The sequence below is a fragment of the Staurois parvus genome, unplaced genomic scaffold, assembly GCF_062004578.1.
Source record: "Staurois parvus isolate SC_StPar_1 unplaced genomic scaffold, SC_StPar_1.0 ptg002262l, whole genome shotgun sequence".
Taxonomy (NCBI): domain Eukaryota; kingdom Metazoa; phylum Chordata; class Amphibia; order Anura; family Ranidae; genus Staurois; species Staurois parvus.
Window position 1 is genome coordinate 145868 of NW_028320058.1, and position 27218 is coordinate 173085.

General features: G+C 53.8%; 1 protein-coding gene across 1 annotated transcript in view; it reads right to left on the minus strand.

The window, feature by feature from the left end:
* Positions 1-27218, minus strand: part of LOC149431435 (uncharacterized) — a 50264-nt gene that overhangs the window by 15101 nt on the left and 7945 nt on the right. The window contains exons 2-4 of the mRNA XM_089665610.1: positions 9899-11726; positions 8871-9132; positions 2940-3110 (exon numbers count right to left, since the gene is read on the minus strand). Of these exons, the coding sequence (XP_089521736.1) occupies positions 2962-3110; positions 8871-9081 (360 nt within the window). The 5' untranslated portion in view covers positions 9082-9132; positions 9899-11726 and the 3' untranslated portion in view covers positions 2940-2961. The remainder of the gene's footprint in view (positions 1-2939; positions 3111-8870; positions 9133-9898; positions 11727-27218) is intronic.

Genomic DNA, 27218 nt, shown 5'->3' on the forward strand with positions numbered 1-27218 from the left:
CTGCTTCCCAAACGCCCCTATAGCGTTAGACAGGTGTTTAACCCCTCGCCTACAGGGCACTTCTACCCCCTTCCTGCCTACAGGGCGCTTCTACCCCCTTCCTGCCTACAGGGCGCTTCTACCCCCTTCCTGCCTACAGGGCACTTCTGCCCCCTTCCTGCCTACAGGGCGCTTCTACCCCCTTCCTGCCTACAGGACACTTCTACCCCCTTCCTGCCTACAGGGCGCTTCTACCCCCTTCCTGCCTACAGGGCACTTCTGCCCCCTTCCTGCCTACAGGGCACTTCTACCCCCTTCCTGCCTACAGGGCGCTTCTACCCCCTTCCTGCCTACAGGGCGCTTCTACCCCCTTCCTGCCTACAGGGCGCTTCTACCCCCTTCCTGCCTACAGGGCGCTTCTACCCCCTTCCTGCCTACAGGGCGCTTCTACCCCCTTCCTGCCTACAGGACACTTCTACCCCCTTCCTGCCTACAGGGCGCTTCTACCCCCTTCCTGCCTACAGGGCACTTCTGCCCCCTTCCTGCCTACAGGGCACTTCTGCCCCCTTCCTGCCTACAGGGCACTTCTGCCCCCTTCCTGCCTACAGGGCACTTCTACCCCCTTCCTGCCTACAGGGCACTTCTACCCCCTTCCTGCCTACAGGGCACTTCTACCCCCTTCCTGCCTACAGGGCACTTCTACCCCCTTCCTGCCTACAGGGCACTTCTGCCCCCTTCCTGCCTACAGGGCACTTCTGCCCCCTTCCTGCCTACAGGGCACTTCTGCCCCCTTCCTGCCTACAGGGCACTTCTGCCCCCTTCCTGCCTACAGGGCACTTCTACCCCCTTCCTGCCTACAGGGCACTTCTACCCCCTTCCTGCCTACAGGGCGCTTCTACCCCCTTCCTGCCTACAGGACACTTCTACCCCCTTCCTGTCCAGGCCAATTTCCAGCTTTCAGCGCTATCGCACTTTGATTGACAATTGCGCGGTCATGCAACACTGTACCCATATAAAAATTTTATCTTTTTTTCTCACAAATAGGGCTTTCTTTTGGTGGTATTTAATCGTCGCTGGGCACTTTACTTTTTGAGCTATAAACAAAAAAAAGTGCAAAAAAATTGAAACATTTTTTTTCTTTGTTTCTATTATAAAATTTTTCAAACAGGTAATTTTTCTCCTTCACTGATGTGCGTTGATGAGGCAGCACTGATGGGCACTGATAGGCAGCACTAATGAGGTGTCACGGATAGGCGGCACTGATAGCCAGCACTAATGAGGTGTCACGGATAGGCGGCACTGATAGGTGGCACTGATGGGTACTGATAGACAGCACTGATAGGTGGCACTGAATGGCATCACTGCTGGGCACTGACTGGCGCAACCAATGGGCACTGACTGGCGCAACCAATGGACACTGACTGGTGGCACTGACTGGCAGCACTGCATTAATGGACACAGGTAGGTGGCACTGCTGGGTGGAACTGGTGGGCATTAATGTTCAGTGGCCCTGATGATCGGTGCCGATCCCCGCTCTGACAACTGCCGGTTCTTAGCAGTACTTTCCTCACGCTCTGACAGCGGGAGGAAAGTGCAGCCGAGAACCGGCAATTGCATTTCCCGGTGATCAGCGTGTCATTGGACACGGCTGATCACGTGGTAAAAGGCCGCTGTGATTGGCCTTTTACCACATCACGTGATCAGCTGTGTCCGTAGGACACAACGATCACGGAGATCGCTGGGTGCGTTCCCTCGGGGGCACGCAGGAGAGCGCGTTCTGGGAGGACGTCATATGATGCCCTCTCAGAACTAGCCGGCCGCAGTGCAGCCATCATTCGGCTATCTGCGGTCGGCAAATTAATGAGCTTTAACAATACTCCCCAAATGCCCTTTGCGCGGTTTGGAGGCATTTTATAGGCGTTTTACAAGCGTTAAAACTGAAGCACAAACTCCTATAATGAACTTAATGGTACTAATGCTCTATAAACACCTGCCAGGCGTTTAAGGAAGGTCACCATTGACTTGAATGGGAGGAGTTGAAAAGCTTCAACTCCTCCTGACTCAGACATGAGGCGTCAATTTTGACGCAACACTAAAGCTTCAGTGTGAACAGCACTGTGTGCTTCCAAGTGTGTCATTTTCATAGGCGTTTGATGAGCGTTAAAAACGACCCTCAAGCGCTTGCTTTCAACGCTAGTGTGAACAGAGCCTTAGACAGAAATAAGCATTTAACCCTCGCAATCCAGGCAAGATTTTTTTTTTTTTTACTTTTCTTGGACTTCAGCTTTAAGTTCAAACATAAAACTGGGATGGACAACTAAGCCCTCACGCACACGGTACGTTTTGATAACGCTGGCAACGTTAGCTGTGTAAAGTCACGTTAAAAACCGGAGTTTTCCAGCTTTTTTCAGTGTTTTCCCACGTTTGCAGTTTAACCAAAAAAAATTTTTTCGGTCAAAAAAGTCTAAAAACACCGGTTTGCAGCATTTTGCCACGTTTTTCAACATTAGGGGGGTTTACTGGCTGTATAAAAAACATCAAAAGCCAAAAACAGCCGCTGTAAAAATGCCCCGTGTGCAGGAGGACTATAGGTTGGAATGCTTCCCTTTCTGGAACAAATGCTGCTCCAGGTTTCCTCGGGTCTTGCTTCCGATAGGCTTTGCTAATATTCTCCATTAGTAAAGATCAGCGCCTAAAAAAATAGAACTTTGTCCGCTGCTGGGGAACATTATCCGGGTCGGATAATGTTCCCCAGCAGCGGACAAAGTTCTATTTTTCGGGTCGGGTCGGGTCGGGCTCTCAGATCCCCCTTCACCGGGTATCACATGACCAACACTAGGTCATGTGATATCTGGCAACACTGTAGAGAGCCTAAAGCAGCATTTTCTCCAGGAGAGGCAAGTATTTCAGACCTTTAAATTGCTCTTTGTGCATTCCAGGAACAGATAATATAACTCCACCTTTCAGTGTAGATCCAACGAATCAATGAAGTCTCTCTAGAGGCGTCTGCTGAGCTTGAGGAATCATCTGATCACAGATAGGAAAGATGTAACAAATACCCACCAGAGACACAAAGATAGTCACAGCGAGCCCTGAAAGAACAGCTGGAAGAATTCGGGATCTTCTATAATCTGATGTAACAGAAGATAAAAACAGTGTTTGTACAGTGCATGTCTCTGTGTAAGTAACATATATGTGGTTTGAACCGCATCCAATACACAACGTGTGAAATAACATTGCTTCCCATGTGTCTGTTCACATACACTATATTGTCAAAAGTATTGGCCCCGCCCTCCCAATCATGTGATTCAGGTGTTCCAATCCCCTCCCAATCATGTGATTCAGGTGTTCCAATCCCCTCCCAATCATGTGATTCAGGTGTTCCAATCCCCTCCATATCATGTGATTCAGGTGTTCCAATCCCCTCCATATCATGTGATTCAGGTGTTCCAATCCCCTCCCTATCATGTGATTCAGGTGTTCCAATCCCCTCCATATCATGTGATTCAGGTGTTCCAATCCCCTCCCAATCATGTGATTCAGGTGTTCCAATCCCCTCCATATCATGTGATTCAGGTGTTCCAATCCCCTCCATATCATGTGATTCAGGTGTTCCAATCCCCTCCATATCATGTGATTCAGGTGTTCCAATCCCCTCCATATCATGTGATTCAGGTGTTCCAATCCCCTCCATGGACACAGATGTATACAATCAAGCCCCTAGGCATGCAGACGGCTTCCACAAACATTGGTGAAAGAATGGGTCGCTCTCAGGAGCTCAGTGACTCCAAGCGTGGTCCCGTGATAGGTGGCCACCTGGGCAATAAGTCCATCCGTGACATTTCCTGGCTACTAAATATTCCACGCTCAACTATTAGTGGGATTATAACAAAGTGGAAGCAACTGGGAACAACAGCAACTCAGCCACCAAGTGGTAGGCCACGTCACATGACAGGGCGGGGTCAGCGCATGCTGAAGCGCACAGCGCGCAGAAGTCGCCAACTGTCTGCAGAGTCAACAGCTAAAGACCTCCAAACTTGGTGTGGCCTTCAGATGAGCCCAACAACAGTGCGTAGAGAGCTTCATGGAATGGGTTTCCATGGCCGAGCAGCTGCATCCAAGCCTTCCATCACCAAGTGCAATGCAAAGCGTCGGATGCCGTGGTGTAAAGCACGCCGCCACTGGACTCTAGAGCAGTGGAGACGTGTTCTCTGGAGGGATGAATCATACGGTCTGTCTTCATTTCAGGCTGCAAAGCAACAAAATGTGATTATTTTAATGGGGGGGAGGGCCATTCTTTTTTATACCCGCTCCCTGCTCACCGCTATCATTTGTAAACACAGATGTACGGCTTCAGATGACAGTTTGTCTCCCAGTGGCTCCCATGGATCTGATCTCCTGAGTGGCTCCCACTGAGGGCAGTACAGGGACAAGCGAGTATCAGGTGCCCAGGGTGCGGTAGGCTGCACCCACTGTGATCACCATTTTTCCATGGTACCCAGGCAGGGCCGTAGATAAAGGGGTAACACCAGAATCAGATGTGGGCAAGGAGGGAGATCGGCAAGGTGGGTGGGGGGGGGGGATCCCCCATATGTCTCTCACTGCAGCAGCTGAAAGCCGGATTCTTCTCCTCTGCCTCCCTCTTGCTGGCTTTCAGCTGCTGCAGAGAGAGCCATACAGGGGATCGGTTCCAGTAATTATCCCCCGATGCACCCATCACCCTCCCTGTGCATCATATGTTTCCCTCTGCTGCCCAGGACCCCCTGATGTGAGTCCCTCCCCCCCCCCCCTCACATTTTTGTAAATATTTGATTCTCTCTTTTCATGTGACAACACTGAAGAAATGACACGTTGCTACAATGTGACGTAGTCAGTGTACAGCTTGTATAACATGTAAATTTGCTGTCCCCTAAAAATAATTCAACACACCGCCATTAATGTCTAAACCGCTGGGAACAAAAGTGACTCCACCCCTAAGTGACAAGGTCCAAATTGGGCTCAATCAGCCATTTTCCCTCCCCAGGGTCATGTGACTCGTTAGTGTTACAAGGTGTCAGGTGTGAATGGGGAGCAGGTGTGTTACATTTGGTGTTATCGCTCTCACTCTCTCATACTGGTCACTGGAAGTTCAACATGGCACCTCATGGCAAAGAACTCTGAGGATCTGAAAAAAAAAGAATTGTTCCTCTACATAAAGATGGCCGAGGCTATAAGAAGATTGCCGAGACCCTGAAACTGAGCTGCATCATTGTGGCCAAGACCATACAGCGGTGTAACAGGACAGGTTCCACTCAGAACAGGCCTCGCCATGGTCCACCAAAGAAGTTGAGTGCACGTGCTCAGTGTCATATCCAGAGGTTCTCTTAGGGAAATAGACGTATGAGTGCTGCCAGCATTGCTGCAGAGGGTGAAGGGGTGGGGGGGGGTCAGCCTGTCAGTGCTCAGACCATATGCCGCACACTGCATCAAATTGGTCTGCATGGCTGTCATCCCAGAAGGAAGCCTCTTCTAAAGATGATGCACAAGAAAGACCGCAAACAGTTTGCTGAAGACAAGCAGACTAAGGACACGGATTACTGGAACCGTCTCCTGTGGTCTGATGACACCAAGATCAACTGATTGGGTTCAGATGGTGTCAAGCGTGTGTGGTGGAAACCAGGTGAGGAGTACAAAGACAAGTGTGTCTTGCCTACAGTCAAGCATGGTGGTGGGAGTGTCATGGTCCGGGCCCCATGGTGGTGGGAGTGTCATGGTCTGGGGCTGCATGAGTGCTGCCGGCACTGGGGGGGCTACAGTTCATTGAGGGAACCATGAATGCCAACATGTACTGTGACAGACTGAAGCAGAGCATGATCCCCTCCCTTCAGAGACTGGGCCGCAGGGCAGTATTCACACATAACGACCCCAAACACACCTCCAAGACCACCACTGCCTTGCTAAAGAAGCTGAGGGTAAAGGTGATGGACTGGCCAAGCATGTCTCCAGACCTAAACCCTATTGAGCACCTGTGGGGCATCCTCAAATGGAAGATGGAGGAGTGCAAGGTCTCTAACATCCACCAGCTCCGTGATGTCGTCATGGAGGAGTGGAAGAGGACTCCAGTGGCAACCTGTGAAGCTCTGGTGACCTCCATGCCAATGAGGGTTAAGGCAGTGCTGGAAAATAATGGCGGCCACACAAAATATTGGCACAGAGAGATAACACCAAATGTAACCCACCCGCTCCCCATTCACACCTGAGACCTTGTAACACTGACGAGTCACATGCCCCAGGGAGAGAAAATGGCTAATTGGGCCCAATTTGGACCTTGTCACTTAGGGGTGGACTCACTTTTGTTGCCAGCGGTTTAGACATTAATGGCGGTGTGTTGAATTATTTTGAGGAGACAGCAAATTTCCATGTTATACAAGCTGTACACTGACTACGTCACATTGTAGCAAAGTGTCATTTCTTCAGTGTTGTCACATGAAAAGAGAGAATCAAATATTTACAAACATGCGAGGTGTACACTCATATCTGGGAGATACTGTAGGTCACATTTACCACTTCCTTTCCTGAATGAACACAATGAGTGATCAGTACTGATTGCTCACTGTGTTCATTCATAACTAAATGAATGCATAGTAAACTGTTTTTTTTTGGGGGGGGGGGGCACTGCCAGGTTGGCTGTAGGGGGCACCATGGTTTCTAACAGCAGCCTTGTGCCCAGGTGCCAATGCCTACGATCTCCCTGCAAGTAAGAGAGGCGGAGTCACCTACAGTGTTTGGGGGAGGTACTAGAGTTGGTTGGGTGCTTCAGATTACTACAGCAACAAAGCTTTAAAGGAAGGGGGGGGGAAGGAGGGTAGGAGGGGGGAGAAGAGGGTGGGGGGGGGGTTGTGTGCAGAGGTCAGAGATGAGGAGGGGTGAAAGTGAGCTGTGCATAGGAGCTGCAGAGGTTAGTAGCTGTGCACACTCTGTGTGTAACACATCGCTGAAGTCTGAACATATCACTCTCCTGGTATTTAATGCCCCTTTTAGACCCTCCCACTGTTAGTGAAATGTGCCCACACCTACTATTTGATGTGGGGTGTGTGTTTGTGGCCACCATTGTGGGCCAGGGTTGAGTTCATGCACCTATTCTCTGAGGGAAAAAAAAAAGCCCCATATACACACACACACATTATATATATATATATATAGATAGATACACACATACATACATATACAGTCAGGTCCATAAATATTGGGACATGGACACAATTCTAACATTTTTGGCTCTATACACCACCACAATGGATTTGAAATGAAACGAACAAGATGTGCTTTACCTGCAGACTGTCAGCTTTAATTTGAGGGTATTTACATCCAAATCAGGTAAACGATGTAGGAATGACAACAGTTTGCATATGTGCCTCCCACTTGTTAAGGGACCAAAAGTAATGGGACAATTGGCTTCTCAGCTGTTCCATGGCCAGGTGTGTGTTATTCCCTCATTATCCCAATACAATGAGCAGATAAAAGGTCCAGAGTTCATTTCAAGTGGGCTATTTGCATTTGGAATCTGTTGCTGTCAAATCTCAGGATGAGACCCAAAGAGCTGTCACTATCAGTGAAGCCATCATTAGGCTGAAAAAACAAAACAAACCCATCAGAGAGATAGCAAAAACATTAGGCGTGGCCAAAACAACTGTTTGGAACATTCTTAAAAAGAAGGAACGCACCGGTGAGCTCAGCAACACCAAAAGACCTGGAAGACCACGGAAACCAACTGTGGTGGATGACCGAAGAATTCTTTCCCTGGTGAAGAAAACACCCTTCACAACAGTTGGCCAGATCAAGAACACTCTCCAGGAGGTAGGTGTATGTGTGTCAAAGTCACCAATCAAGAGAAGACTTCACCAGAGTGAATACAGAGGGTTCACCACAAGATGGAAACCATTGGTGAGCCTCAAAAACAGGAAGGCCAGATTAGAGTTTGCCAAACGACATGTAAAAAAGCCTTCACAGTTCTGGAACAACATCCTATGGACAGATGAGACCGACATCAACTTGTACCAGAGTGATGGGAAGAGAAGAGTATGGAGAAGGAACTGCTCATGGTCCTCAGCATACCACCTCATCAGTGATCATGGTGGTGGTAGTGTCATGGCGTGGACATGTATGGCTGCCAATGGAACGGCTTCTCTTGTATTTATTGATGATGTGACTGCTGACAGAAGCAGCCGGATGAATTGTGAAGTGTTTCGGGAATATTATCGGCTCATATTCAGCCAAATGCTTCACAACTCATTGGACGCTTCACAGTGCAGATGGACAATGGCCCAAAGCAGACTGCAAAAGCAACCAAAGAAGTGGAATGTTCTGCAATGGCCAAGTCCATCACCTGACCTGAATCCGATTGAGCATTTCACTTGCTGAAGACAAAACTGAAGGGAAAATGCCCCAAGAACAAGCAGGAACTGAAGACAGTTGCAGTAGAGGCCTGGCAGAGCATCACCAGGGATGAAACCCAGCGTCTGGTGATGTCTATGCGTTCCACACTTCAGGCTGTCATTGACTGCAAAGGATTTGCAACCAAGTATTAAAAAGTGAAAGTTTGATTTATAGTTATTATTCTGTCCCATTACTTTTGGTCCCTTAACAAGTGGGAGGCACATATGCAAACTGTTGTCATTCCTACACCGTTCACCTGATTTGGATGTAAATACCCTCAAATTAAAGCTGACAGTTTGCAGTTAAAGCACATCTTGTTCATTTCATTTCAAATCCATTGTGGTGGTGTATAGAGCCAAAAATGTTAGAATTGTGTCCATGTCCCAATATTTATGGACCTGACTGTATATATATATATCCTAAGGAAGAATGACAATGATAACCTCCCCTATTTCCCCAGTGATCGCCCCTCTCACCTCCGATCTCCAGCCGGTATTCCTGGATCTCCTCACTGACCGGGTTGGTGATCCTGACCCGGAATCTCCTGTTGGCGTCGTCTCTCTGCACACTGGGGATAATCAGCGTCCTATTGTCATCTATCAGCCGGTATCTTTCAGGGAGAGGCTCCCCGTCCACCTCCCAGGTCACAGCGCTTTCTTCTCCGGAGAACTGGACGCTCACCGCCATGTCCTCACCCAGCCGGCTGAAGTTACTGGTGATGTTGGAGATGAACCGGATCTGGAATTATATATATTATGGAAAATTGTTATCATACTTACTGTAATTTCCCTTTCCTGGACCCTCCCCACATCAGCCTACTATGGGTTTACGACAATCTAGTGGTACTCTGCCAGTCATTAAAGAGTCCCTAAAAATGAGCACCAATGGCTTTGAAATGACAGAGCTCAATTCTGTAAGGCCCCGTGGGTGTATGCCATCCGGTCCAGGGGCTTTATTCACCTTTATTCTGTCTAAATATTTTTGGATCATATCAATTGTGAGCCAATGTGGATCATCTGGAGCTGTGTCAGTACCACCCCCCATTATGGACAAGAGCCCCCCCATGCTCCTTTGTATACACAGAGCTGAAGAAGGGATTTCATACATTGGGTATCTCTTTGTCCCCAGTCACCCCCTCAGATGATTCTGTAAATGGCCTACATGCTTGGACCGGACCTTTCTACTATTAATATCTTTGAAGAATTTTTTGGGGTTGGTCCTGCTATCAATTGCAATCTGTCATTCATTTTAAATTTTTGCTCCTTTATTTCCTTTTGGGGGGGGGAGGGCGCTCGCTGACCTGCATGCTCAGATAAGGGTCTGGTGTGGGTTTCCCCAACATTATCTTTTTTAAATTTTTGGATTGGGGTTTCCCCTCAAAATCCATACCAGACTTGAAGGGCTTGGTATGGATGGGGGGGCACATATTTTTTTTTTTTTACATTCTGTCAGGCAATGCCAGCAATTTTTTTAAATTCAGAAATCCAACACACTTGTCACGTACCTGGTTGGGGAGCCTGACGTGCAGAGAAGGCGTCCTCTTACGACTCCCGATTGGAGTGGGAACAGAGGGCGCAGAGCCAGGAGTGCCCCACGAGTGCCGGGTAGGTCTGGAGCTGGTAGCAGGCAGGTGAAGACCCAGGAGATTCCGGATGCAGGCCCAGTGCGGATGCAGGAACGTAGGTGTAGCAGCAGGCAGGTATGGCGGCAATCAGGATGCAGACTGGGACTGGACACAGGAGCGTGGATGCGGCAGCAGGTAGGTATGGCAGTGACCAGGATGAAGGCCAGGTGCAGGTACAGGTAAGTAGGTGCAGCAGAGTCAGACAAGCCGGGTCAGGATCAAACGAGCAAATCAAGTACAAGGGAGCAGGCAAGCGGATGGTCAGGGATAGCCGGGGTCGGTGCAGGCGGAGTTCTCTCTTAGTCAGGGTCAGATCTGATACAGGCAACAGAATCAGGTTATGGAATGCAGGACGTTATAGACCAGAAGGCATTGATCACACTGTATTGCAGGTTTAAATAGCCCGCCTTGCGGTGACGTGTACGCTACTGAGCATGCGTGCACTCGCACGCTCCTGCGCATGCATGCTCCCGCGCATGCACACTCGCACCACCGCGGTCCGAGAGGATCCATTGCCGTCGCCTGGCTGCACGGTGGCGGGATCCCTGACAACTCTACACCACGGGTGTCATACCGGGAGCCCTCCAGCTGTTGCCAAACTCCCATGAGGCATTGCAAGATTGAAAAGTGTGATGGGAGTCACTTTGGGTGGGGGTCCATGGAACCCAGCTCACTTTTGAGAGGTAGGGAGACCCCTGACTCAGCTCCCCATATCCCTCTTATGTGTAAGTCACCCTGTGCCTGTTAGGGGTACAGGGTGATCTGTCCTAATATTGTGTAGACATGAATAGGTGGGGTGGGGGTTGTGGATTGTTTGGTGTTATGTGGCTGCATCTCATTGTTCTATTGTGTGTCTTGCTTGGGAGCAAACTATTATGGCATGTATGTGTTTATGTGTATTGGCTAGGTGGGGGGGGGGTGTCTCCAGCAGCCCTCCCTCCTGATGGGACTGTCTGCTGGGGTGTGTCTCTTGTTTCTATATGTAGATTGCCCTGCCCTGTGTCATTATGCAGGGAGGGGGGTTGTTCCCTTGAATGTATATATCTTGTATCTGTGTTAAAATAAACTAATCTACTTCCTGGTTTACTTCAAGATTGGTGTCGTCTAGTCTTGTATGGTCAGCGGTGGTGTCTGTGGTCGGTGTTCGGACGGGGAAGCGGTATTCTAACGGAAGTACTCAAGCACAGACTGGGGTCAGTTCTGTTATAAAAAGTTACAAGCATGACTCCCAAAGGCAAAGGCATGATGGGACTTGTAGTTTCGGAACAGCTGGAGGGCTGCCAGTTTGACACCCCTTGGTCTACACAGTGGCCTCAGTACAGAAAAATGCTTCTTTGTGACTAAATGGTCATCTATGGCCTGGACTGATTACCTAGTACAGAGATGTGTGTGGCGCTCAGACGATTTACTTGATACCAGCCGTTGTATTGTTGATGCCAGACAATGTATTCACAGGAATCTTCCTTCCTGAGGTCTCTCATCCTCCAGCACCCGCTGCTTGTGTTCAGCTGGAATCGGGGTTCGGGGTTCCCCCCAACCTTCAGGCTGTCACACTGGACCTCGGCTAGGCTCATCATACATGTTGGGAAGAGCTGAAGAACACCGGGCCCCTGAGGGCACTTCATGTCACAAACACCAAAGTCTGACCCTGTCTTCACATACACCGTGTCCGGAAAGGCAGAGAGGACTCCGGCCATCCATAGTAGACCTGGGAGAGAAGAAAACTATGGTTTGGACACATTTGTGCCATAAAATGTAGAAATAGAAGAAGACAACATACAAAGAAAGGATGAGAGTGCAGCGCTAACCCAAATAGCGATTAAACATATGATAGACCACATATGATAGTGGATCAGTAAAATGTCAGTGTAAGTTCATCAGATGTGCTGAAAGTGCATACAGTCTCCAATATGTAAAGAACCAAAAGTAGTGACTTTCAGAAATGATAATAGCCAAATAATGCACTAACCAGATAGCGCATATTAAAGCGCATGGAGCATTTAAGACCTGCCCCTGGTGCTCAGCCACTGTATCACTGGAGCCAGGAGATGTCATCTATAGGGTGACCACTAGATGTCATCTATCCGGATGGAAGCTGAGTCCAGCCACTGTATTAGAGGATCAGGCGGATGTCATCTATAGGGCGACCACTAGATGTCATCCGTTCCAGGAGGAGCTGTGTCATGGATCCAGGGATGTCACTTGCAGATGTGTCCTTTGCTCAGCACAGCCCCAGGACCTTCAGAATTACAGGCTCCCCAGAAATAAAGAGCCCGTGGAAAAAGGCCTCAAATAGTGTGATATCGTTTATTAAAGTAGGTAAATAATCAGAAAAGAACTTACTAACAACGGTTCAGCTGCTCATAAACGGCCAGACCAGAGGTACATGTACACAGGATATAAATAGCTTGGCACTTCCCTAACGCGTATCGTGTGAGTACACATCATCAGAGGGCCCCTTTTCTGATTATTTACCTACTTTAATAAACGATATCACACTATTTGAGGCCTTTTTCCACGGGCTCTTTATTTCTGGGGAGCCTGTAATTCTGAAGGTCCTGGGGCTGTGCTGAGCAAAGGACACATCTGCAAGTGACATCCCTGGATCCATGACACAGCTCCTCCTGGAACGGATGACATCTAGTGGTCGCCCTATAGATGACATCCGCCTGATCCTCTAATACAGTGGCTGGACTCAGCTTCCATCCGGATAGATGACATCTAGTGGTCACCCTATAGATGACATCTCCTGGCTCCAGTGATACAGTGGCTGAGCACCAGGGGCAGGTCTTAAATGCTCCATGCGCTTTAATATGCGCTATCTGGTTAGTGCATTATTTGGCTATTATCATTTCTGAAAGTCACTACTTTTGGTTCTTTACATATTGGAGACTGTATGCACTTTCAGCACATCTGATGAACTTACACTGACATTTTACTGATCCACTATCATATGTGGTCTATCATATGTTTAATCGCTATTTGGGTTAGCGCTGCACTCTCATTCTTTATCAATTACTTTGGAGGTTCCCGAGGTGCCTTTTTGTGCAAGCAGCTACCGTACTTACACCTATACACTGCGCTCGATTTTATATATAAGTTTATTTTACAAAGAAAGGAATAGTGAGGACAGAGGATAGACACTGAGGATTGTGCACCAGGGCAATGCAACCACTGATGACTTAGAAAGTATATAAACCCTGACCCTAGGTTCACATCTATGCGGGGGGTGCCACTGCGGATCCACATGAAAATCTGTGCAGCCGCACCGCCCACACAGAGAAATGCGGACCCGCGGGCGACATTAGTTCTAATGGCACGCCCGCACTGGAAAACGCAACTTTACTGGAAACCTTGGCTGCGTTTTCCAAAGAAGTGCCGGGACTTCTTCCCTGCGTGTCCCGGGGCACAGGAGTCCATTCAAATGTATGGACTCTCGTGCCCATGCAAAAAGCGGCCCGCACGGACGCATAGATGTGAACCGGGGATGACTGACCCGTGTTTCTTGGAGATTGGTTAGACTCTGAGAGGGTTAAATAATATTCTGTAGGAAAAAAATTCAGAGAGTGCTAGGTCTACAAGAGAAGTGCGGCTTTGTTTCCCTATTTGTACTTACCTACTGTAGGTGGATGCAACATCGTTCCCCCGCCGGCTCTAAGGGTGAGAACTCAGCGATCACATGACCACTGATCACTCAGTTCTCCGCTCTGAGCAGAGAGCAAGACTGTCAGCCACCGCTCTCTGCTCAGCCCCTCCAGAGCTCACTCTGGGGGATGGAGGGAGAGGCTGGCATGACAGTGGATGTCAGCCCGCTTCCTGATGGCGATCCATTGATCGAAACCAATCGAGGTTTGACGACACAACTTCAGCTGACATCATTTCCGCCCTTTGGAATGCTGCGGCCATCTTGGTTCCTATTGACAGGCAGCAAGGCTGAATACACTGAGTGCCAGGTTATGGGCTCTTTGCTTGTGAGTTTTATTTTTATGATTTCTCCCCATCATTAACCACTTCTTGTCCGGCCGTCGTATATAAATGGCCAGACAGTGGCAGTGCAGGGTCGGGTGGCCATTTATAAACAGCCTCCCCGCGAGCGTGCAGCACCACGATCCGATGCCCGCTGTGTCCTCCGGACACAGTGAAACACCGTCGGACGGGACCTCTATGCGAGGTCCCGATCATGTGATCACTAACTGGCCAATCAGTGATCACATGCAGAGTAGTAAGCAAGATGTCACTTCTGACATCATTGCTTACTACGTGTGAAATCTGTGAATGATCGCAGAGATCACATGGTACAGGGCTATTCACAACAGCCTTGTACCATGTGACAAGCTGTGACCAATCGCAGCTCTCACAGTATTTCTCAATGACTGCAAGAATGCATACAGAGAAATAGAAATGATTGCTTTTTACATCCTTTATGGATGTAAAAGCAATCAGTGTGAGAAAAAAAAGGGGGGGGGAAAAGTGTCCGGACCGGAAAGGGGGGAAAAGTGTCCGGACCGGAAAGGGGGGAAAAGTGTCCGGACCGGAAAGGGGGGAAAAGTGTCCGGACCGGAAAGGGGGGGGGAAAAGTGTCCGGACCGGAAAGGGGGGGGAAAAGTGTCCGGACCGGAAAGGGGGGGGGAAAAGTGTCCGGACCGGAAAGGGGGGGGGGAAAAGTGTCCGGACCGGAAAGGGGGGGGAAAAGTGTCCGGACCGGAAAGGGGGGGGAAAAGTGTCCGGACCGGAAAGGGGGGGAAAAGTGTCCGGACCGGAAAGGGGGGGAAAAGTGTCCGGACCGGAAAGGGGGGGGGAAAAGTGTCCGGACCGGAAAGGGGGGGAAAAGTGTCCGGACCGGAAAGGGGGGGAAAAGTGTCCGGACCGGAAAGGGGGGGAAAAGTGTCCGGACCGGAAAGAGGGGGAAAGTGTCCGGACCGGAAAGGGGGGGAAAGTGTCCGGACTGGAAGTGGTTAAAGTTTTTTTTTATGGTTTTACACTATGGGATGTTCGTGTTTGTTTCTGTTCTCATGCTGAAACTCGCTATACTGCCTGGGAGGAGAGAAGGTTTAAAAAGGCTCTTTTGGAACTATACTGTCCTTTATATCCACGTTGGTCATCATCCTATTGGTTACCATCGGCCAGATCGCATGATTCCCAGGAATGAATATTGATTCCCTCTCTCTCTCTCACCCTCCCTCTCTCTCTCTCACCCTCCCCTCTCTCTCTCTCACCCTCCCCTCCCTCTCTCATCCGCCCCCTCTCTCTCTCTCATCCTCCCCCCTCTCTCTCTCTCTGTGGCTTGATTGGTTGCTAGAGATTACTGCACATTATTGCTCACTGATTGGTTGCTAGAGATTACAACAGATCATTATTGTTCACCGATTGGCTGCTAGAGGTTACTGCACATTATTACTGCTCACTGGTAGTGTGCTGTAACCTCTGGCAACCAAATCTCCTCCCTTCCTGCACACCAATAGACAGAAAATTCAGGTAGTGCAGGTAGGAACAGAGCCCAATGTGAGCAGCATCCGAGGATGGGCTGTCAGGGTACATAAAGAGTGCAGGGCTGAAGGGGGCACTACGTACAGACTGCAGTGATGAGGGGTGCACTTTCTACACAGTGCAGGGCTGAGGGGTGCGCTGTGTACATCCAAGTCCCCCCACAAGTACAAAGCTCTCTTCCTTACAGATTTTGTTTCAGGTAAGGGGCGCGTGGATCCTGATACCTACCAGAGATGAGCCTGTCCAATCCCATCTCTAGCCAAACCCCAGAGGCGGAGCCTTTTTTCCTCCAATCAGCTGCAGGCCAGGTCATTCCCCGCCCTCCCATCCTGGTGATGTCACTGCCCTTATATGCGCACATATTTAGCCAATGCTGGTTGGAGAAGAAAAGAATACAATATTAGAAATTGGACGGAGATGAGCTCAGAGGACACATGGGCTCATCTCCAATGCCAACCACCTATCTCGGGTGGGAGGGTCTGGGGGGGGGGGGCTGGTCCAGGTTTCTGGAGATCTCTTGTTTGAGTCTATTATCCAAAACTTGTTTTTACACCTTTTATAACTTCAAAAATTTCAATTAAAAAGAGCAACTTTATTGCCCCCTTCCTGACCAGGCCATTTTTTGTGATACGGCGCTGCATTACTTTAACTGACATTTGCGCGGTCATGCAACGCTGTCCATAAATTAAATTGATGTCCTTTTTTTCCCACAAATAGAGCTCTCTTTCAGTGGTATTTGATCACCTCTGCATTTATTTATTTTTCACGCTATGAACAAAAAAGACCGACAATTTTGAAAAGGAAAAAAAATGTTTTACCTTTTGCTATAAAACATATCCAGTTAAAAAAAAAATCTCATTTTGTCATAAATTTAGGCCAAAATGTATTTCGCTTCATGTTTTTCCTTAAAAAAAAAAAAAATACAAATACATAAAAAATTAACCACTTGAGCTCCTGAGGATTTACCCCCCTTAATGACCACGCCTCTTTTTGCTACTCGGCGCTGCACTAATTCAACTGATAATTGCGCGGTCATGCAACGCTGCACCCAAACAAAATTTATGTCCTTTTTTTCACACAAATAGAGCTTTCTTTCGGTGGTATTTGATCACCTGTGCGCTTTTTATTTTTCACGCTATAAACAAAAAAACGCCAAAAATTTTGAAGAAAAACAATATTTTTTATTTTCAGCTATAAAAAATATATAGTAAACTCAAAGTTGGTTATAAATTTAGGCCAAAATGTATTCTGCTCCATGTTTTTGGTAAAAAAAATCCCAATAAGTGTATATTGATTGCTTTGTGTGAAGTTATAGCGTCTACAAACTATGGGATAGATACTGCAATTTACGCCATTTTTCTGCTATACAGCGCTGTGCTAGTTTAACGGACAATTGCGCGGTCATGCAATACGGTACATAAACGAAATTTACATCCTTTTTGTCCCACAAATTGAGCTTTCAGTGGTATTTGATCGCCTGTGCGGTTTTTATTTTTTGCGCTATAAAAAAAAAAGGCTGACGATTTTGAGGGAAAAAAAACAATATTTTGGACTTTTTGCTATAAAACATCCAGTGAAAAAAAATGCAAAAATCAAATTTAGTCATAAATTTCTGCCAAAATGCATTCTGCGACATGTCTTTGCTAAAAAAAAAACCCAATACGTGTAAATTAATTGGTTTACGTGAAAGTTATAGCGTTTACAAATGGCGGGAAAGATACTGGGATTTTTAGGTTTTTTTTATACTAATAATGGCGGCGATCAGTGACTTATGGCGGCGATCAGTGACTTATGGCAAGACTGCGGCAGACATTCTGACATTGGGGGGTACTGACTTGGGGTCACTGACATCCCCAAAAACACTAATACAGTGATCAGTGCAAAAAAAAAAACTGACACTGTACTAATGGCACTGGGGAGGAAGGGGTTAACTTTATTTTGCAGGGAAGGGTTATAGGAGTGAGGGGGAGTGTTTTACTAGGGGGCGGGGTGTGTACTGGGCGGGACAGGGCTGATCGAGAAAGTGAAACTGTTCTTTCTGGATCAGCTCAACCTCGAGCTGACAGAGAGGTGACGGACAGCACAGCTACTGCAGCTGTGCTCTCTGTCACTGTTTGCCGCCGATCGCCGGGACATAGCCGCTAAGGAGCGGCTGTGACCCGGCAACTGACATCTGCGGCGGTGATCCACAGGACAAATAGGGCGGCAGCGCGCCTCGCGTGCGCCCCCTATTTGTTTACAAAACACACGTTTTAAAACATGCTTTTGCATGTGAGTGCCGCCCTGCCACCGTATATGTACAGTAGCTGGGCGGCATGCGGTTAATTGGTTTATGTGAAAGTTATAGCGTTTGCAAATGGCGGTATATATATATATATACACACTGGGATTTTTATTTATTTTATACTAGTAATGGTGATGACTTATAGCGGGACTGCGGTGGACATTCTGACACTGGAGGGGGGGACTGACGTGGTGTCACCGACATCCCCAATGACACCAATACAGTGATCAGTGCTAATAAAAAGCACCGACACTGTACTAATGACAGCGCAATTGTCAGTAAAGTAACGCAGAACCATATGGCACAAAATGATCGGGTCAGGAAGGGGGGGGGGGGGGAAATGCATGTGTGCAAAAATGAGACATTTTGCTGTAGTACATAAGGGGTTAAAAAGGTAAACCCCTGCAATGTGGAATCACGTGACGACACGCCCCCCATTCACGCCCGGAAGGTTTCTATTTAATTCACGTAAAAGATAATCGATACATTGTGTCATTGTCTACGCAGCTGAAACACAGACATCTCTGTGACCCCGCCCACCTCTGCACACGGCTCATAGGGCTGGACTGGCATGCAGCGTGCTGATTGGTCGGAAGCTCTTGAACGAGCAGAGCAAGGGAGATGGGTCGGGGGTCTGAACTGTCGGTTAGCGGACGAGAAGAGCGGAGAGTGTCCGGAGAATTTCATCCGAGACCGGAGAGAAAACACACCGGAGCAACCGACTGACTTTCCTTCCCCGGAGCTGTGTATGTGCTGCCACCCCATGGCGGAAAGAGGGAATTACAGGCCCTACTTCTAGGATCGTAGATGGTGATCGGTCAGACTTCTGTAACTAATGATGGATCTTTAAAAAGGTATAATTCTGGGATCTCCATCGGTTACCCGTCCTCCCCCCCCCCCCCCCCCTTGCTCCTCTCGGTGGGCAGATTTACATTGACTTGTGTCCCCGCCCCATTTGTACAAAAAACACTTTATAAAGTACGCATGCGCGCCGGATTGGGGAGGATAATGGATCGGGGGAGAGGATAGTCAGTGACGTGGGGGGACAGTGTCAGTGACTTTGGGGGGGGGGGGGGGTGGAGGACCGTGTCAGTGACTTTTGGGGGGGGGGGGGGGGGGTGTGGAGGACCGTGTCAGTGACTTTTGGGGGGGGGGGGTGGAGGACCGTGTCAGTGACATATGGGGGGGGGGGGGGGGTGTGGAGGACCGTGTCAGTGACATGGGGGGGGGGGGGGTGGAGGACCGTGTCAGTGACATGGGGTGGGGTGGAGGACCGTGTCAGTGACTTTTGGGGGGGGGTGGAGGACCGTGTCAGTGACATATGGGGGGGGTTGGAGGACCGTGTCAGTGACATGGGGGGGGGGTGGAGGACCGTGTCAGTGACATGGGGGGGGGGGGGTGGAGGACCGTGTCAGTGACATGGGGGGGGGGGGACCGTGTCAGTGACATGACATATGGGGGGGGGACCGTGTCAGTGACATATGGGGGGGTTGGAGGACCGTGTCAGTGACATATGGGGGGGTTGGAGGACCGTGTCAGTGACATGGGGTGGGGTTGGAGGACCGTGTCAGTGACATGGGGGGGGAGGGGGTGGAGGACCGTGTCAGTGACATGGGGGGGGGGGGTGGAGGACCGTGTCAGTGACATGGGGGGGGGGGGGGGGTGGAGGACCGTGTCAGTGACATGGGGGGGGGGGGTGGAGGACCGTGTCAGTGACATGGGGGGGGGGGGGTGGAGGACCGTGTCAGTGACATGGGGGGGGTTGGAGGACCGTGTCAGTGACATGGGGGGGGGGGGTGGAGGACCGTGTCAGTGACATGGGGGGGGGGGGGGTGGAGGACCGTGTCAGTGACATGGGGGGGGGGGGGGGTGGAGGACCGTGTCAGTGACATGGGGGGGGGGGGGTGGAGGACCGTGTCAGTGACATGGGGGGGGGGTGGAGGACCGTGTCAGTGACATGGGGGGGGGGGTGGAGGACCGTGTCAGTGACATGGGGGGGGGGGTGGAGGACCGTGTCAGTGACATGGGGGGGGGGGTGGAGGACCGTGTCAGTGACATGGGGGGGGGTGGAGGACCGTGTCAGTGACATGGGGGGGGTGGGGTGGAGGACCGTGTCAGTGACATGGGGGGTGGGGTGGAGGACCGTGTCAGTGACGTGGGGTGGAGGACCGTGTCAGTGACATGGGGGGGGGGGGGGTAGAGGACCGTGTCAGTGACATGGGGGGGGGGGTAGAGGACCGTGTCAGTGACATGGGGTGGGGTGGAGGACCGTGTCAGTGACATGGGGTGGGGTGGAGGACCGTGTCAGTGACATGGGGTGGGGTGGAGGACCGTGTCAGTGACATGGGGTGGGGTGGAGGACCGTGTCAGTGACATGGGGTGGGGTGGAGGACCGTGTCAGTGACATGGGGTGGGGTGGAGGACCGTGTCAGTGACGTGGGGTGGAGGACCGTGTCAGTGACTTTGGGGGGGGGGGGGGGTGGAGGACCGTGTCAGTGACATATGGGGGGGGGTTGGAGGACCGTGTCAGTGACATGGGGTGGAGGACCGTGTCAGTGACATGGGGTGGAGGACCGTGTCAGTGACATGGGGTGGGGTGGAGGACCGTGTCAGTGACATGGGGGGGGGGGGGGTGGAGGACCGTGTCAGTGACATGGGGTGGGGTGGAGGACCGTGTCAGTGACATGGGGGGGGGTGGAGGACCGTGTCAGTGACATGTGGGGGGGGGGGGGTGGAGGACCGTGTCAGTGACATGGGGGGGGGGGGGGTGGAGGACCGTGTCAGTGACATGGGGGGGGAGGTGGAGGACCGTGTCAGTGACATATGGGGGGGTTGGAGGACCGTGTCAGTGACATGGGGGGGGGGGGGTTGGAGGACCGTGTCAGTGACATGGGGGGGGTGGAGGGCCGTGTCAGTGACATGGGGGGGGTGGAGGACCGTGTCAGTGACATGGGGGGGGGTGGAGGACCGTGTCAGTGACATGGGGGGGGGGTGGAGGACCGTGTCAGTGACATGGGGGGGGGGGTGGAGGACCGTGTCAGTGACATGGGGGGGGGTGGAGGACCGTGTCAGTGACATGGGGGGGGGTGGAGGACCGTGTCAGTGACATGGGGGGGGGGTGGAGGACCGTGTCAGTGACATGGGGGGGGGGTGGAGGACCGTGTCAGTGACATGGGGGGGGTGGAGGACCGTGTCAGTGACATGGGGGGGGGGGGTGGAGGACCGTGTCAGTGACATGGGGGGGGGGGGGGGTGGAGGACCGTGTCAGTGACGTGGGGTGGAGGACCGTGTCAGTGACAAGGGGTGGGGTGGAGGACCGTGTCAGTGACATGGGGGGGGGAGGGGTGGAGGACCGTGTCAGTGACATGGGGGGGGGAGGGGTGGAGGACCGTGTCAGTGACATGGGGGGGGGGGGTGGAGGACCGTGTCAGTGACATGGGGGGGGGGGGTGGAGGACCGTGTCAGTGACATGGGGGGGGGGGGGGGGTGGAGGACCGTGTCAGTGACATATGGGGGGGTTGGAGGACCGTGTCAGTGACATGGGGTGGGGTTGGAGGACCGTGTCAGTGACATGGGGTGGGGTTGGAGGACCGTGTCAGTGACATGGGGGGGGAGGGGGTGGAGGACCGTGTCAGTGACATGGGGGGGGGGGGGGTGGAGGACCGTGTCAGTGACATGGGGGGGGGGGTGGAGGACCGTGTCAGTGACATGGGGGGGGGGTGGAGGACCGTGTCAGTGACATGGGGGGGGGGGGTGGAGGACCGTGTCAGTGACATGGGGGGGGGGGGGGTGGAGGACCGTGTCAGTGACATGGGGTGTCAGTGACATGGGGGGGGGGTGGAGGACCGTGTCAGTGACATGGGGGGGGGGTGGAGGACCGTGTCAGTGACATGGGGGGGGGGGGTGGAGGACCGTGTCAGTGACATGGGGGGGGGGGTAGAGGACCGTGTCAGTGACATGGGGGGGGGGGGGGTAGAGGACCGTGTCAGTGACATGGGGGGGGGGGTAGAGGACCGTGTCAGTGACATGGGGGGGGGGGGTGGAGGACCGTGTCAGTGACATGGGGTGGGGTGGAGGACCGTGTCAGTGACATGGGGTGGGGTGGAGGACCGTGTCAGTGACGTGGGGTGGAGGACCGTGTCAGTGACTTTGGGGGGGGGGGGGGGTGGAGGACCGTGTCAGTGACATATGGGGGGGGGGGGTTGGAGGACCGTGTCAGTGACATGGGGGGGGGGGGGTTGGAGGACCGTGTCAGTGACATGGGGTGGGGTGGAGGACCGTGTCAGTGACATGGGGTGGGGTGGAGGACCGTGTCAGTGACATGGGGGGGGGGGGTGGAGGACCGTGTCAGTGACATGGGGGGGGGGGGGGGGGGGGGGGTGGAGGACCGTGTCAGTGACATGGGGGGGGGGGGGTGGAGGACCGTGTCAGTGACATGGGGGGGGGGGGGGGGTGGAGGACCGTGTCAGTGACATATGGGGGGGTTGGAGGACCGTGTCAGTGACATGGGGGGGGGGTTGGAGGACCGTGTCAGTGACATGGGGGGGGAGGGGTGGAGGGCCGTGTCAGTGACATGGGGGGGGGGGGGTGGAGGACCGTGTCAGTGACATGGGGGGGGGTGGAGGACCGTGTCAGTGACATGGGGGGGGTGGAGGACTGTGTCAGTGACATGGGGGGGGGGGGTGGAGGACCGTGTCAGTGACATGGGGGGGGGGGGGTGGAGGACCGTGTCAGTGACATGGGGGGGGGGGGGTGGAGGACCGTGTCAGTGACATGGGGGGGGGGTGGAGGACCGTGTCAGTGACATGGGGGGGGGTGGAGGACCGTGTCAGTGACATGGGGGGGGGTGGAGGACCGTGTCAGTGACATGGGGGGGGGGGGGTGGAGGACCGTGTCAGTGACATGGGGGGGGGGGGGTGGAGGACCGTGTCAGTGACATGGGGGGGGGGGTGGAGGACCGTGTCAGTGACGTGGGGTGGAGGACCGTGTCAGTGACATGGGGTGGGGTGGAGGACCGTGTCAGTGACATGGGGGGGGGGTAGAGGACCGTGTCAGTGACATGGGGGGGGGGGTAGAGGACCGTGTCAGTGACATGGGGGGGGGGGGGTAGAGGACCGTGTCCGTGACATGGGGGGGGGGGGGTAGAGGACCGTGTCAGTGACATGGGGGGGGGGGGGGTAGAGGACCGTGTCAGTGACATGGGGGGGGGGGGGTGGAGGACCGTGTCAGTGACATGGGGGGGGGTGGAGGACCGTGTCAGTGACATGGGGTGGGGTGGAGGACCGTGTCAGTGACGTGGGGGGGGGGGGTGGAGGACCGTGTCAGTGACATGGGGGGGGGGGGGGTGGAGGACCGTGTCAGTGACATATGGGGGGGGGGGGGGTTGGAGGACCGTGTCAGTGACATGGGGTGGAGGACCGTGTCAGTGACATGGGGTGGGGTGGAGGACCGTGTCAGTGACGTGGGGGGGGGGGGGGGTGGAGGACCGTGTCAGTGACATGGGGGGGGGGGGGGTGGAGGACCGTGTCAGTGACATGGGGGGGGGGGGGGGTGGAGGACCGTGTCAGTGACATGGGGGGGGGGTGGAGGACCGTGTCAGTGACATGGGGGGGGGGGTGGAGGACCGTGTCAGTGACATGGGGGGGGGGGGTGGAGGACCGTGTCAGTGACATGGGGGGGGGGGGTGGAGGACCGTGTCAGTGACATATGGGGGGGGGGGGGGGGTGGAGGACCGTGTCAGTGACATATGGGGGGGGGGGGTGGAGGACCGTGTCAGTGACATGGGGGGGGGGGGTGGAGGACCGCGTCAGTGACATGGGGGGGGGGGGGGTGGAGGACCGCGTCAGTGACATGGGGGGGGGGGTGGAGGACCGCGTCAGTGACATGGAAGGGGGGGGTGGAGGACCGCGTCAGTGACATGGGGGGGGGGGGGTGGAGGACCGCGTCAGTGACATGGGGGGGGGGGGTGGAGGACCGTGTCAGTGACATGGGGGGGGGTGCAGGACCGTGTCAGTGACATGGGGGGGGTGGAGGACCGTGTCAGTGACATGGGGGGGGGGGTGGAGGACCGTGTCAGTGACATGGGGGGGGGGGTGGAGGACCGTGTCAGTGACTTTTGGGGGGGGGGGGTGGAGGACCGTGTCAGTGACATATGGGGGGGGGGGGGGGGGTTGGAGGACCGTGTCAGTGACATGGGGTGGAGGACCGTGTCAGTGACATATGGGGGGGGGGGGGGGGGGGTTGGAGGACCGTGTCAGTGACATGGGGTGGAGGACCGTGTCAGTGACATATGGGGGGGGGGGGGTTGGAGGACCGTGTCAGTGACATGGGGTGGAGGACCGTGTCAGTGACATATGGGGGGGGGGGGTGGAGGACCGTGTCAGTGACATGGGGGGGGGTGGAGGACCGTGTCAGTGACATGGGGGGGGGGGGTAGAGGACCGTGTCAGTGACATGGGGGGGGGGTGGAGGACCGTGTCAGTGACATGGGGGGGGGGGGGGGTGGAGGACCGCGTCAGTGACATGGGGGGGGGGGTGGAGGACCGTGTCAGTGACATGGGGGGGGGTGGAGGACCGTGTCAGTGACATGGGGGGTGGGGGGGGGGGGGTGGAGGACCGTGTCAGTGACGTGGGGTGGAGGACCGTGTCAGTGACTTTTGGGGGGGGGGGGGGGGTGGAGGACCGTGTCAGTGACATATGGGGGGGGGGGTTGGAGGACCGTGTCAGTGACATGGGGTGGGGTGGAGGACCGTGTCAGTGACATGGGGTGGGGTGGAGGACCGTGTCAGTGACATGGGGGGGGGGGTGGAGGACCGTGTCAGTGACATGGGGGGGGGGGTGGAGGACCGTGTCAGTGACATGGGGGGGGGGTGGAGGACCGTGTCAGTGACCTGGGGGGGGGTGGGGTGGAGGACCGTGTCAGTGACATGGGGGGGGGGGGTGGAGGACCGTGTCAGTGACGTGGGGTGGAGGACCGTGTCAGTGACTTTTGGGGGGGGGGGGTGGGGTGGAGGACCGTGTCAGTGACATGGGGTGGAGGACCGTGTCAGTGACATGGGGTGGGGTGGAGGACCGTGTCAGTGACGTGGGGTGGAGGACCGTGTCAGTGACTTTTGGGGGGGGGGGGGGGGGGTGGAGGACCGTGTCAGTGACATATGGGGGGGGGGGTTGGAGGACCGTGTCAGTGACATGGGGTGGGGTGGAGGACCGTGTCAGTGACATGGGGTGGGGTGGAGGACCGTGTCAGTGACATGGGGTGGGGTGGAGGACCGTGTCAGTGACATGGGGTGGGGTGGAGGACCGTGTCAGTGACATGGGGGGGGGGTGGAGGACCGTGTCAGTGACATGGGGGGGGGTGGAGGACCGTGTCAGTGACGTGGGGTGGAGGACCGTGTCAGTGACGTGGGGTGGAGGACCGTGTCAGTGACATGGGGTGGGGTGGAGGACCGTGTCAGTGACATGGGGGGGGGGGGGGGGGTGGAGGACCGTGTCAGTGACATGGGGGGGGGGTGGGGTGGAGGACCGTGTCAGTGACATGGGGGGGGGGGGGGTGGGGTGGAGGACCGTGTCAGTGACATGGGGGGGGGTGGGGTGGAGGACCGTGTCAGTGACATGGGGGGGGGGGTGGGGTGGAGGACCGTGTCAGTGACATGGGGGGGGGGGTGGGGTGGAGGACCGTGTCAGTGACATGGGGGGGGGGTGGGGTGGAGGACCGTGTCAGTGACATGGGGGGGGGGTGGGGTGGAGGACCGTGTCAGTGACATGGGGGGGGGGTGGGGTGGAGGACCGTGTCAGTGACATGGGGGGGTGGAGGACCGTGTCAGTGACATGGGGGGGGGGGTGGAGGACCGTGTCAGTGACATGGGGGGGGGGGGGGGGTGGAGGACCGTGTCAGTGACATGGGGGGGGGGGGTGGGGGTGGAGGACCGTGTCAGTGACATGGGGGGGGGGGTGGAGGACCGTGTCAGTGACATGGGGGGGGGGGGTGGTGGAGGACCGTGTCAGTGACATGGGGGGGGGGTGGAGGACCGTGTCAGTGACATGGGGGGGGTGGAGGACCGTGTCAGTGACATGGGGGGGGGTGGAGGACAGTGTCAGTGACATGGGGGGGGTGGAGGACAGTGTCAGTGACATTGGGGGGGGGGGGTGGAGGACAGTGTCAGGGGGGGGGGTGGAGGACAGTGTCAGGGGGGGGGGGTGGAGGACAGTGTCAGGGGGGGGGGGGTGGAGGACAGTGTCAGTGACATGGGGGGGCGGAGGACAGTGTCAGGGGGGGGTGGAGGACAGTGTCAGTGACATGGGGGGGCGGAGGACAGTGTCATGGGGGGGCACTCTTTCACCTTCTCTCTTTGGCCCCCTCTCTCTCTGTGGCTTGATTGGCTGCTAGAGGTTACTGCACATTATTACTGCTCACTGGTAGTGTGCTGTAACCTCTGGCAACCAAATCTCCTCCCTCCCTGCACACCAATAGACAGAAAATTCAGGTAGTGCAGGTAGGAACAGAGCCCAATGTGAGCAGCATCCGAGGATGGGCTGTCAGGGTACATAAAGAGTGCAGGGTTGAGGGGTGCACTACGTACAGACTGCAGGGCTGAGGGGTGCGCTGTGTACATCCAAGTCCCCCCCCACAAGTACAAAGCTCTCTTCCTTACAGATTTTCGTTTCAGGTTAGGGGCGCGTGGCTCCTGATGCCGACCAGAGATAAGCCTGTCCAACCTCCAATCCCATCTCTAGCCAACCCCAGAGGTGGAGCCTTTTTTCCCCCGCCCTCCATCCTGGTGATGTCACTGCCCTTATACAGTGAGGAACAGAAGTATGTGAACCCCCTGCGATTCTGCAAGTTCTCCCACTTCTCCATCATGGAGGGTCTGACATTCACATTGCAGGGGATTCCCACTCTGAGGACAGAATTCAGGAGATCCCATTGTATGATTTGTAAAGAATGTATTTGTCTCGCACGGCTGAACAGAAGTATTTGAACCCCTGAGAAGATCCGTGTTCATATTTGGTACAGAAGCCTTTGTCTGCAATTACAGAGGTCAGACGGTTCCTGTAGTCCTTGGCCAGGTTTGCACTGCAACAGGGATTTTGGCCGACTCCTCCACACCGATCTCCTCTAGATCTGTCAGGTTTCAGGGCTGTCGCTGAGCAACACGGAGTTTCAGCTCCCTCCAAAGATGTTCTATTGGATTTAGGTGTGGAGACTGGCTAGGCCACTCCAGAACCTTGATATGCTTCTTCAGACCCTCCATGATGGAGAAGTGGGAGAACTTGCAGAATCGCAGGGGGTTCAAATACTTCTGTTCCTCACTGTATAACACATATTTAGCCAATGCTGATTGGAGAAGAAAAAAATACAATTTTAGAAATTGGATGGAGAGGAGTTTGGAGGACACATGGGCTCATCTCCAATGCCAACCATCTATCTCGG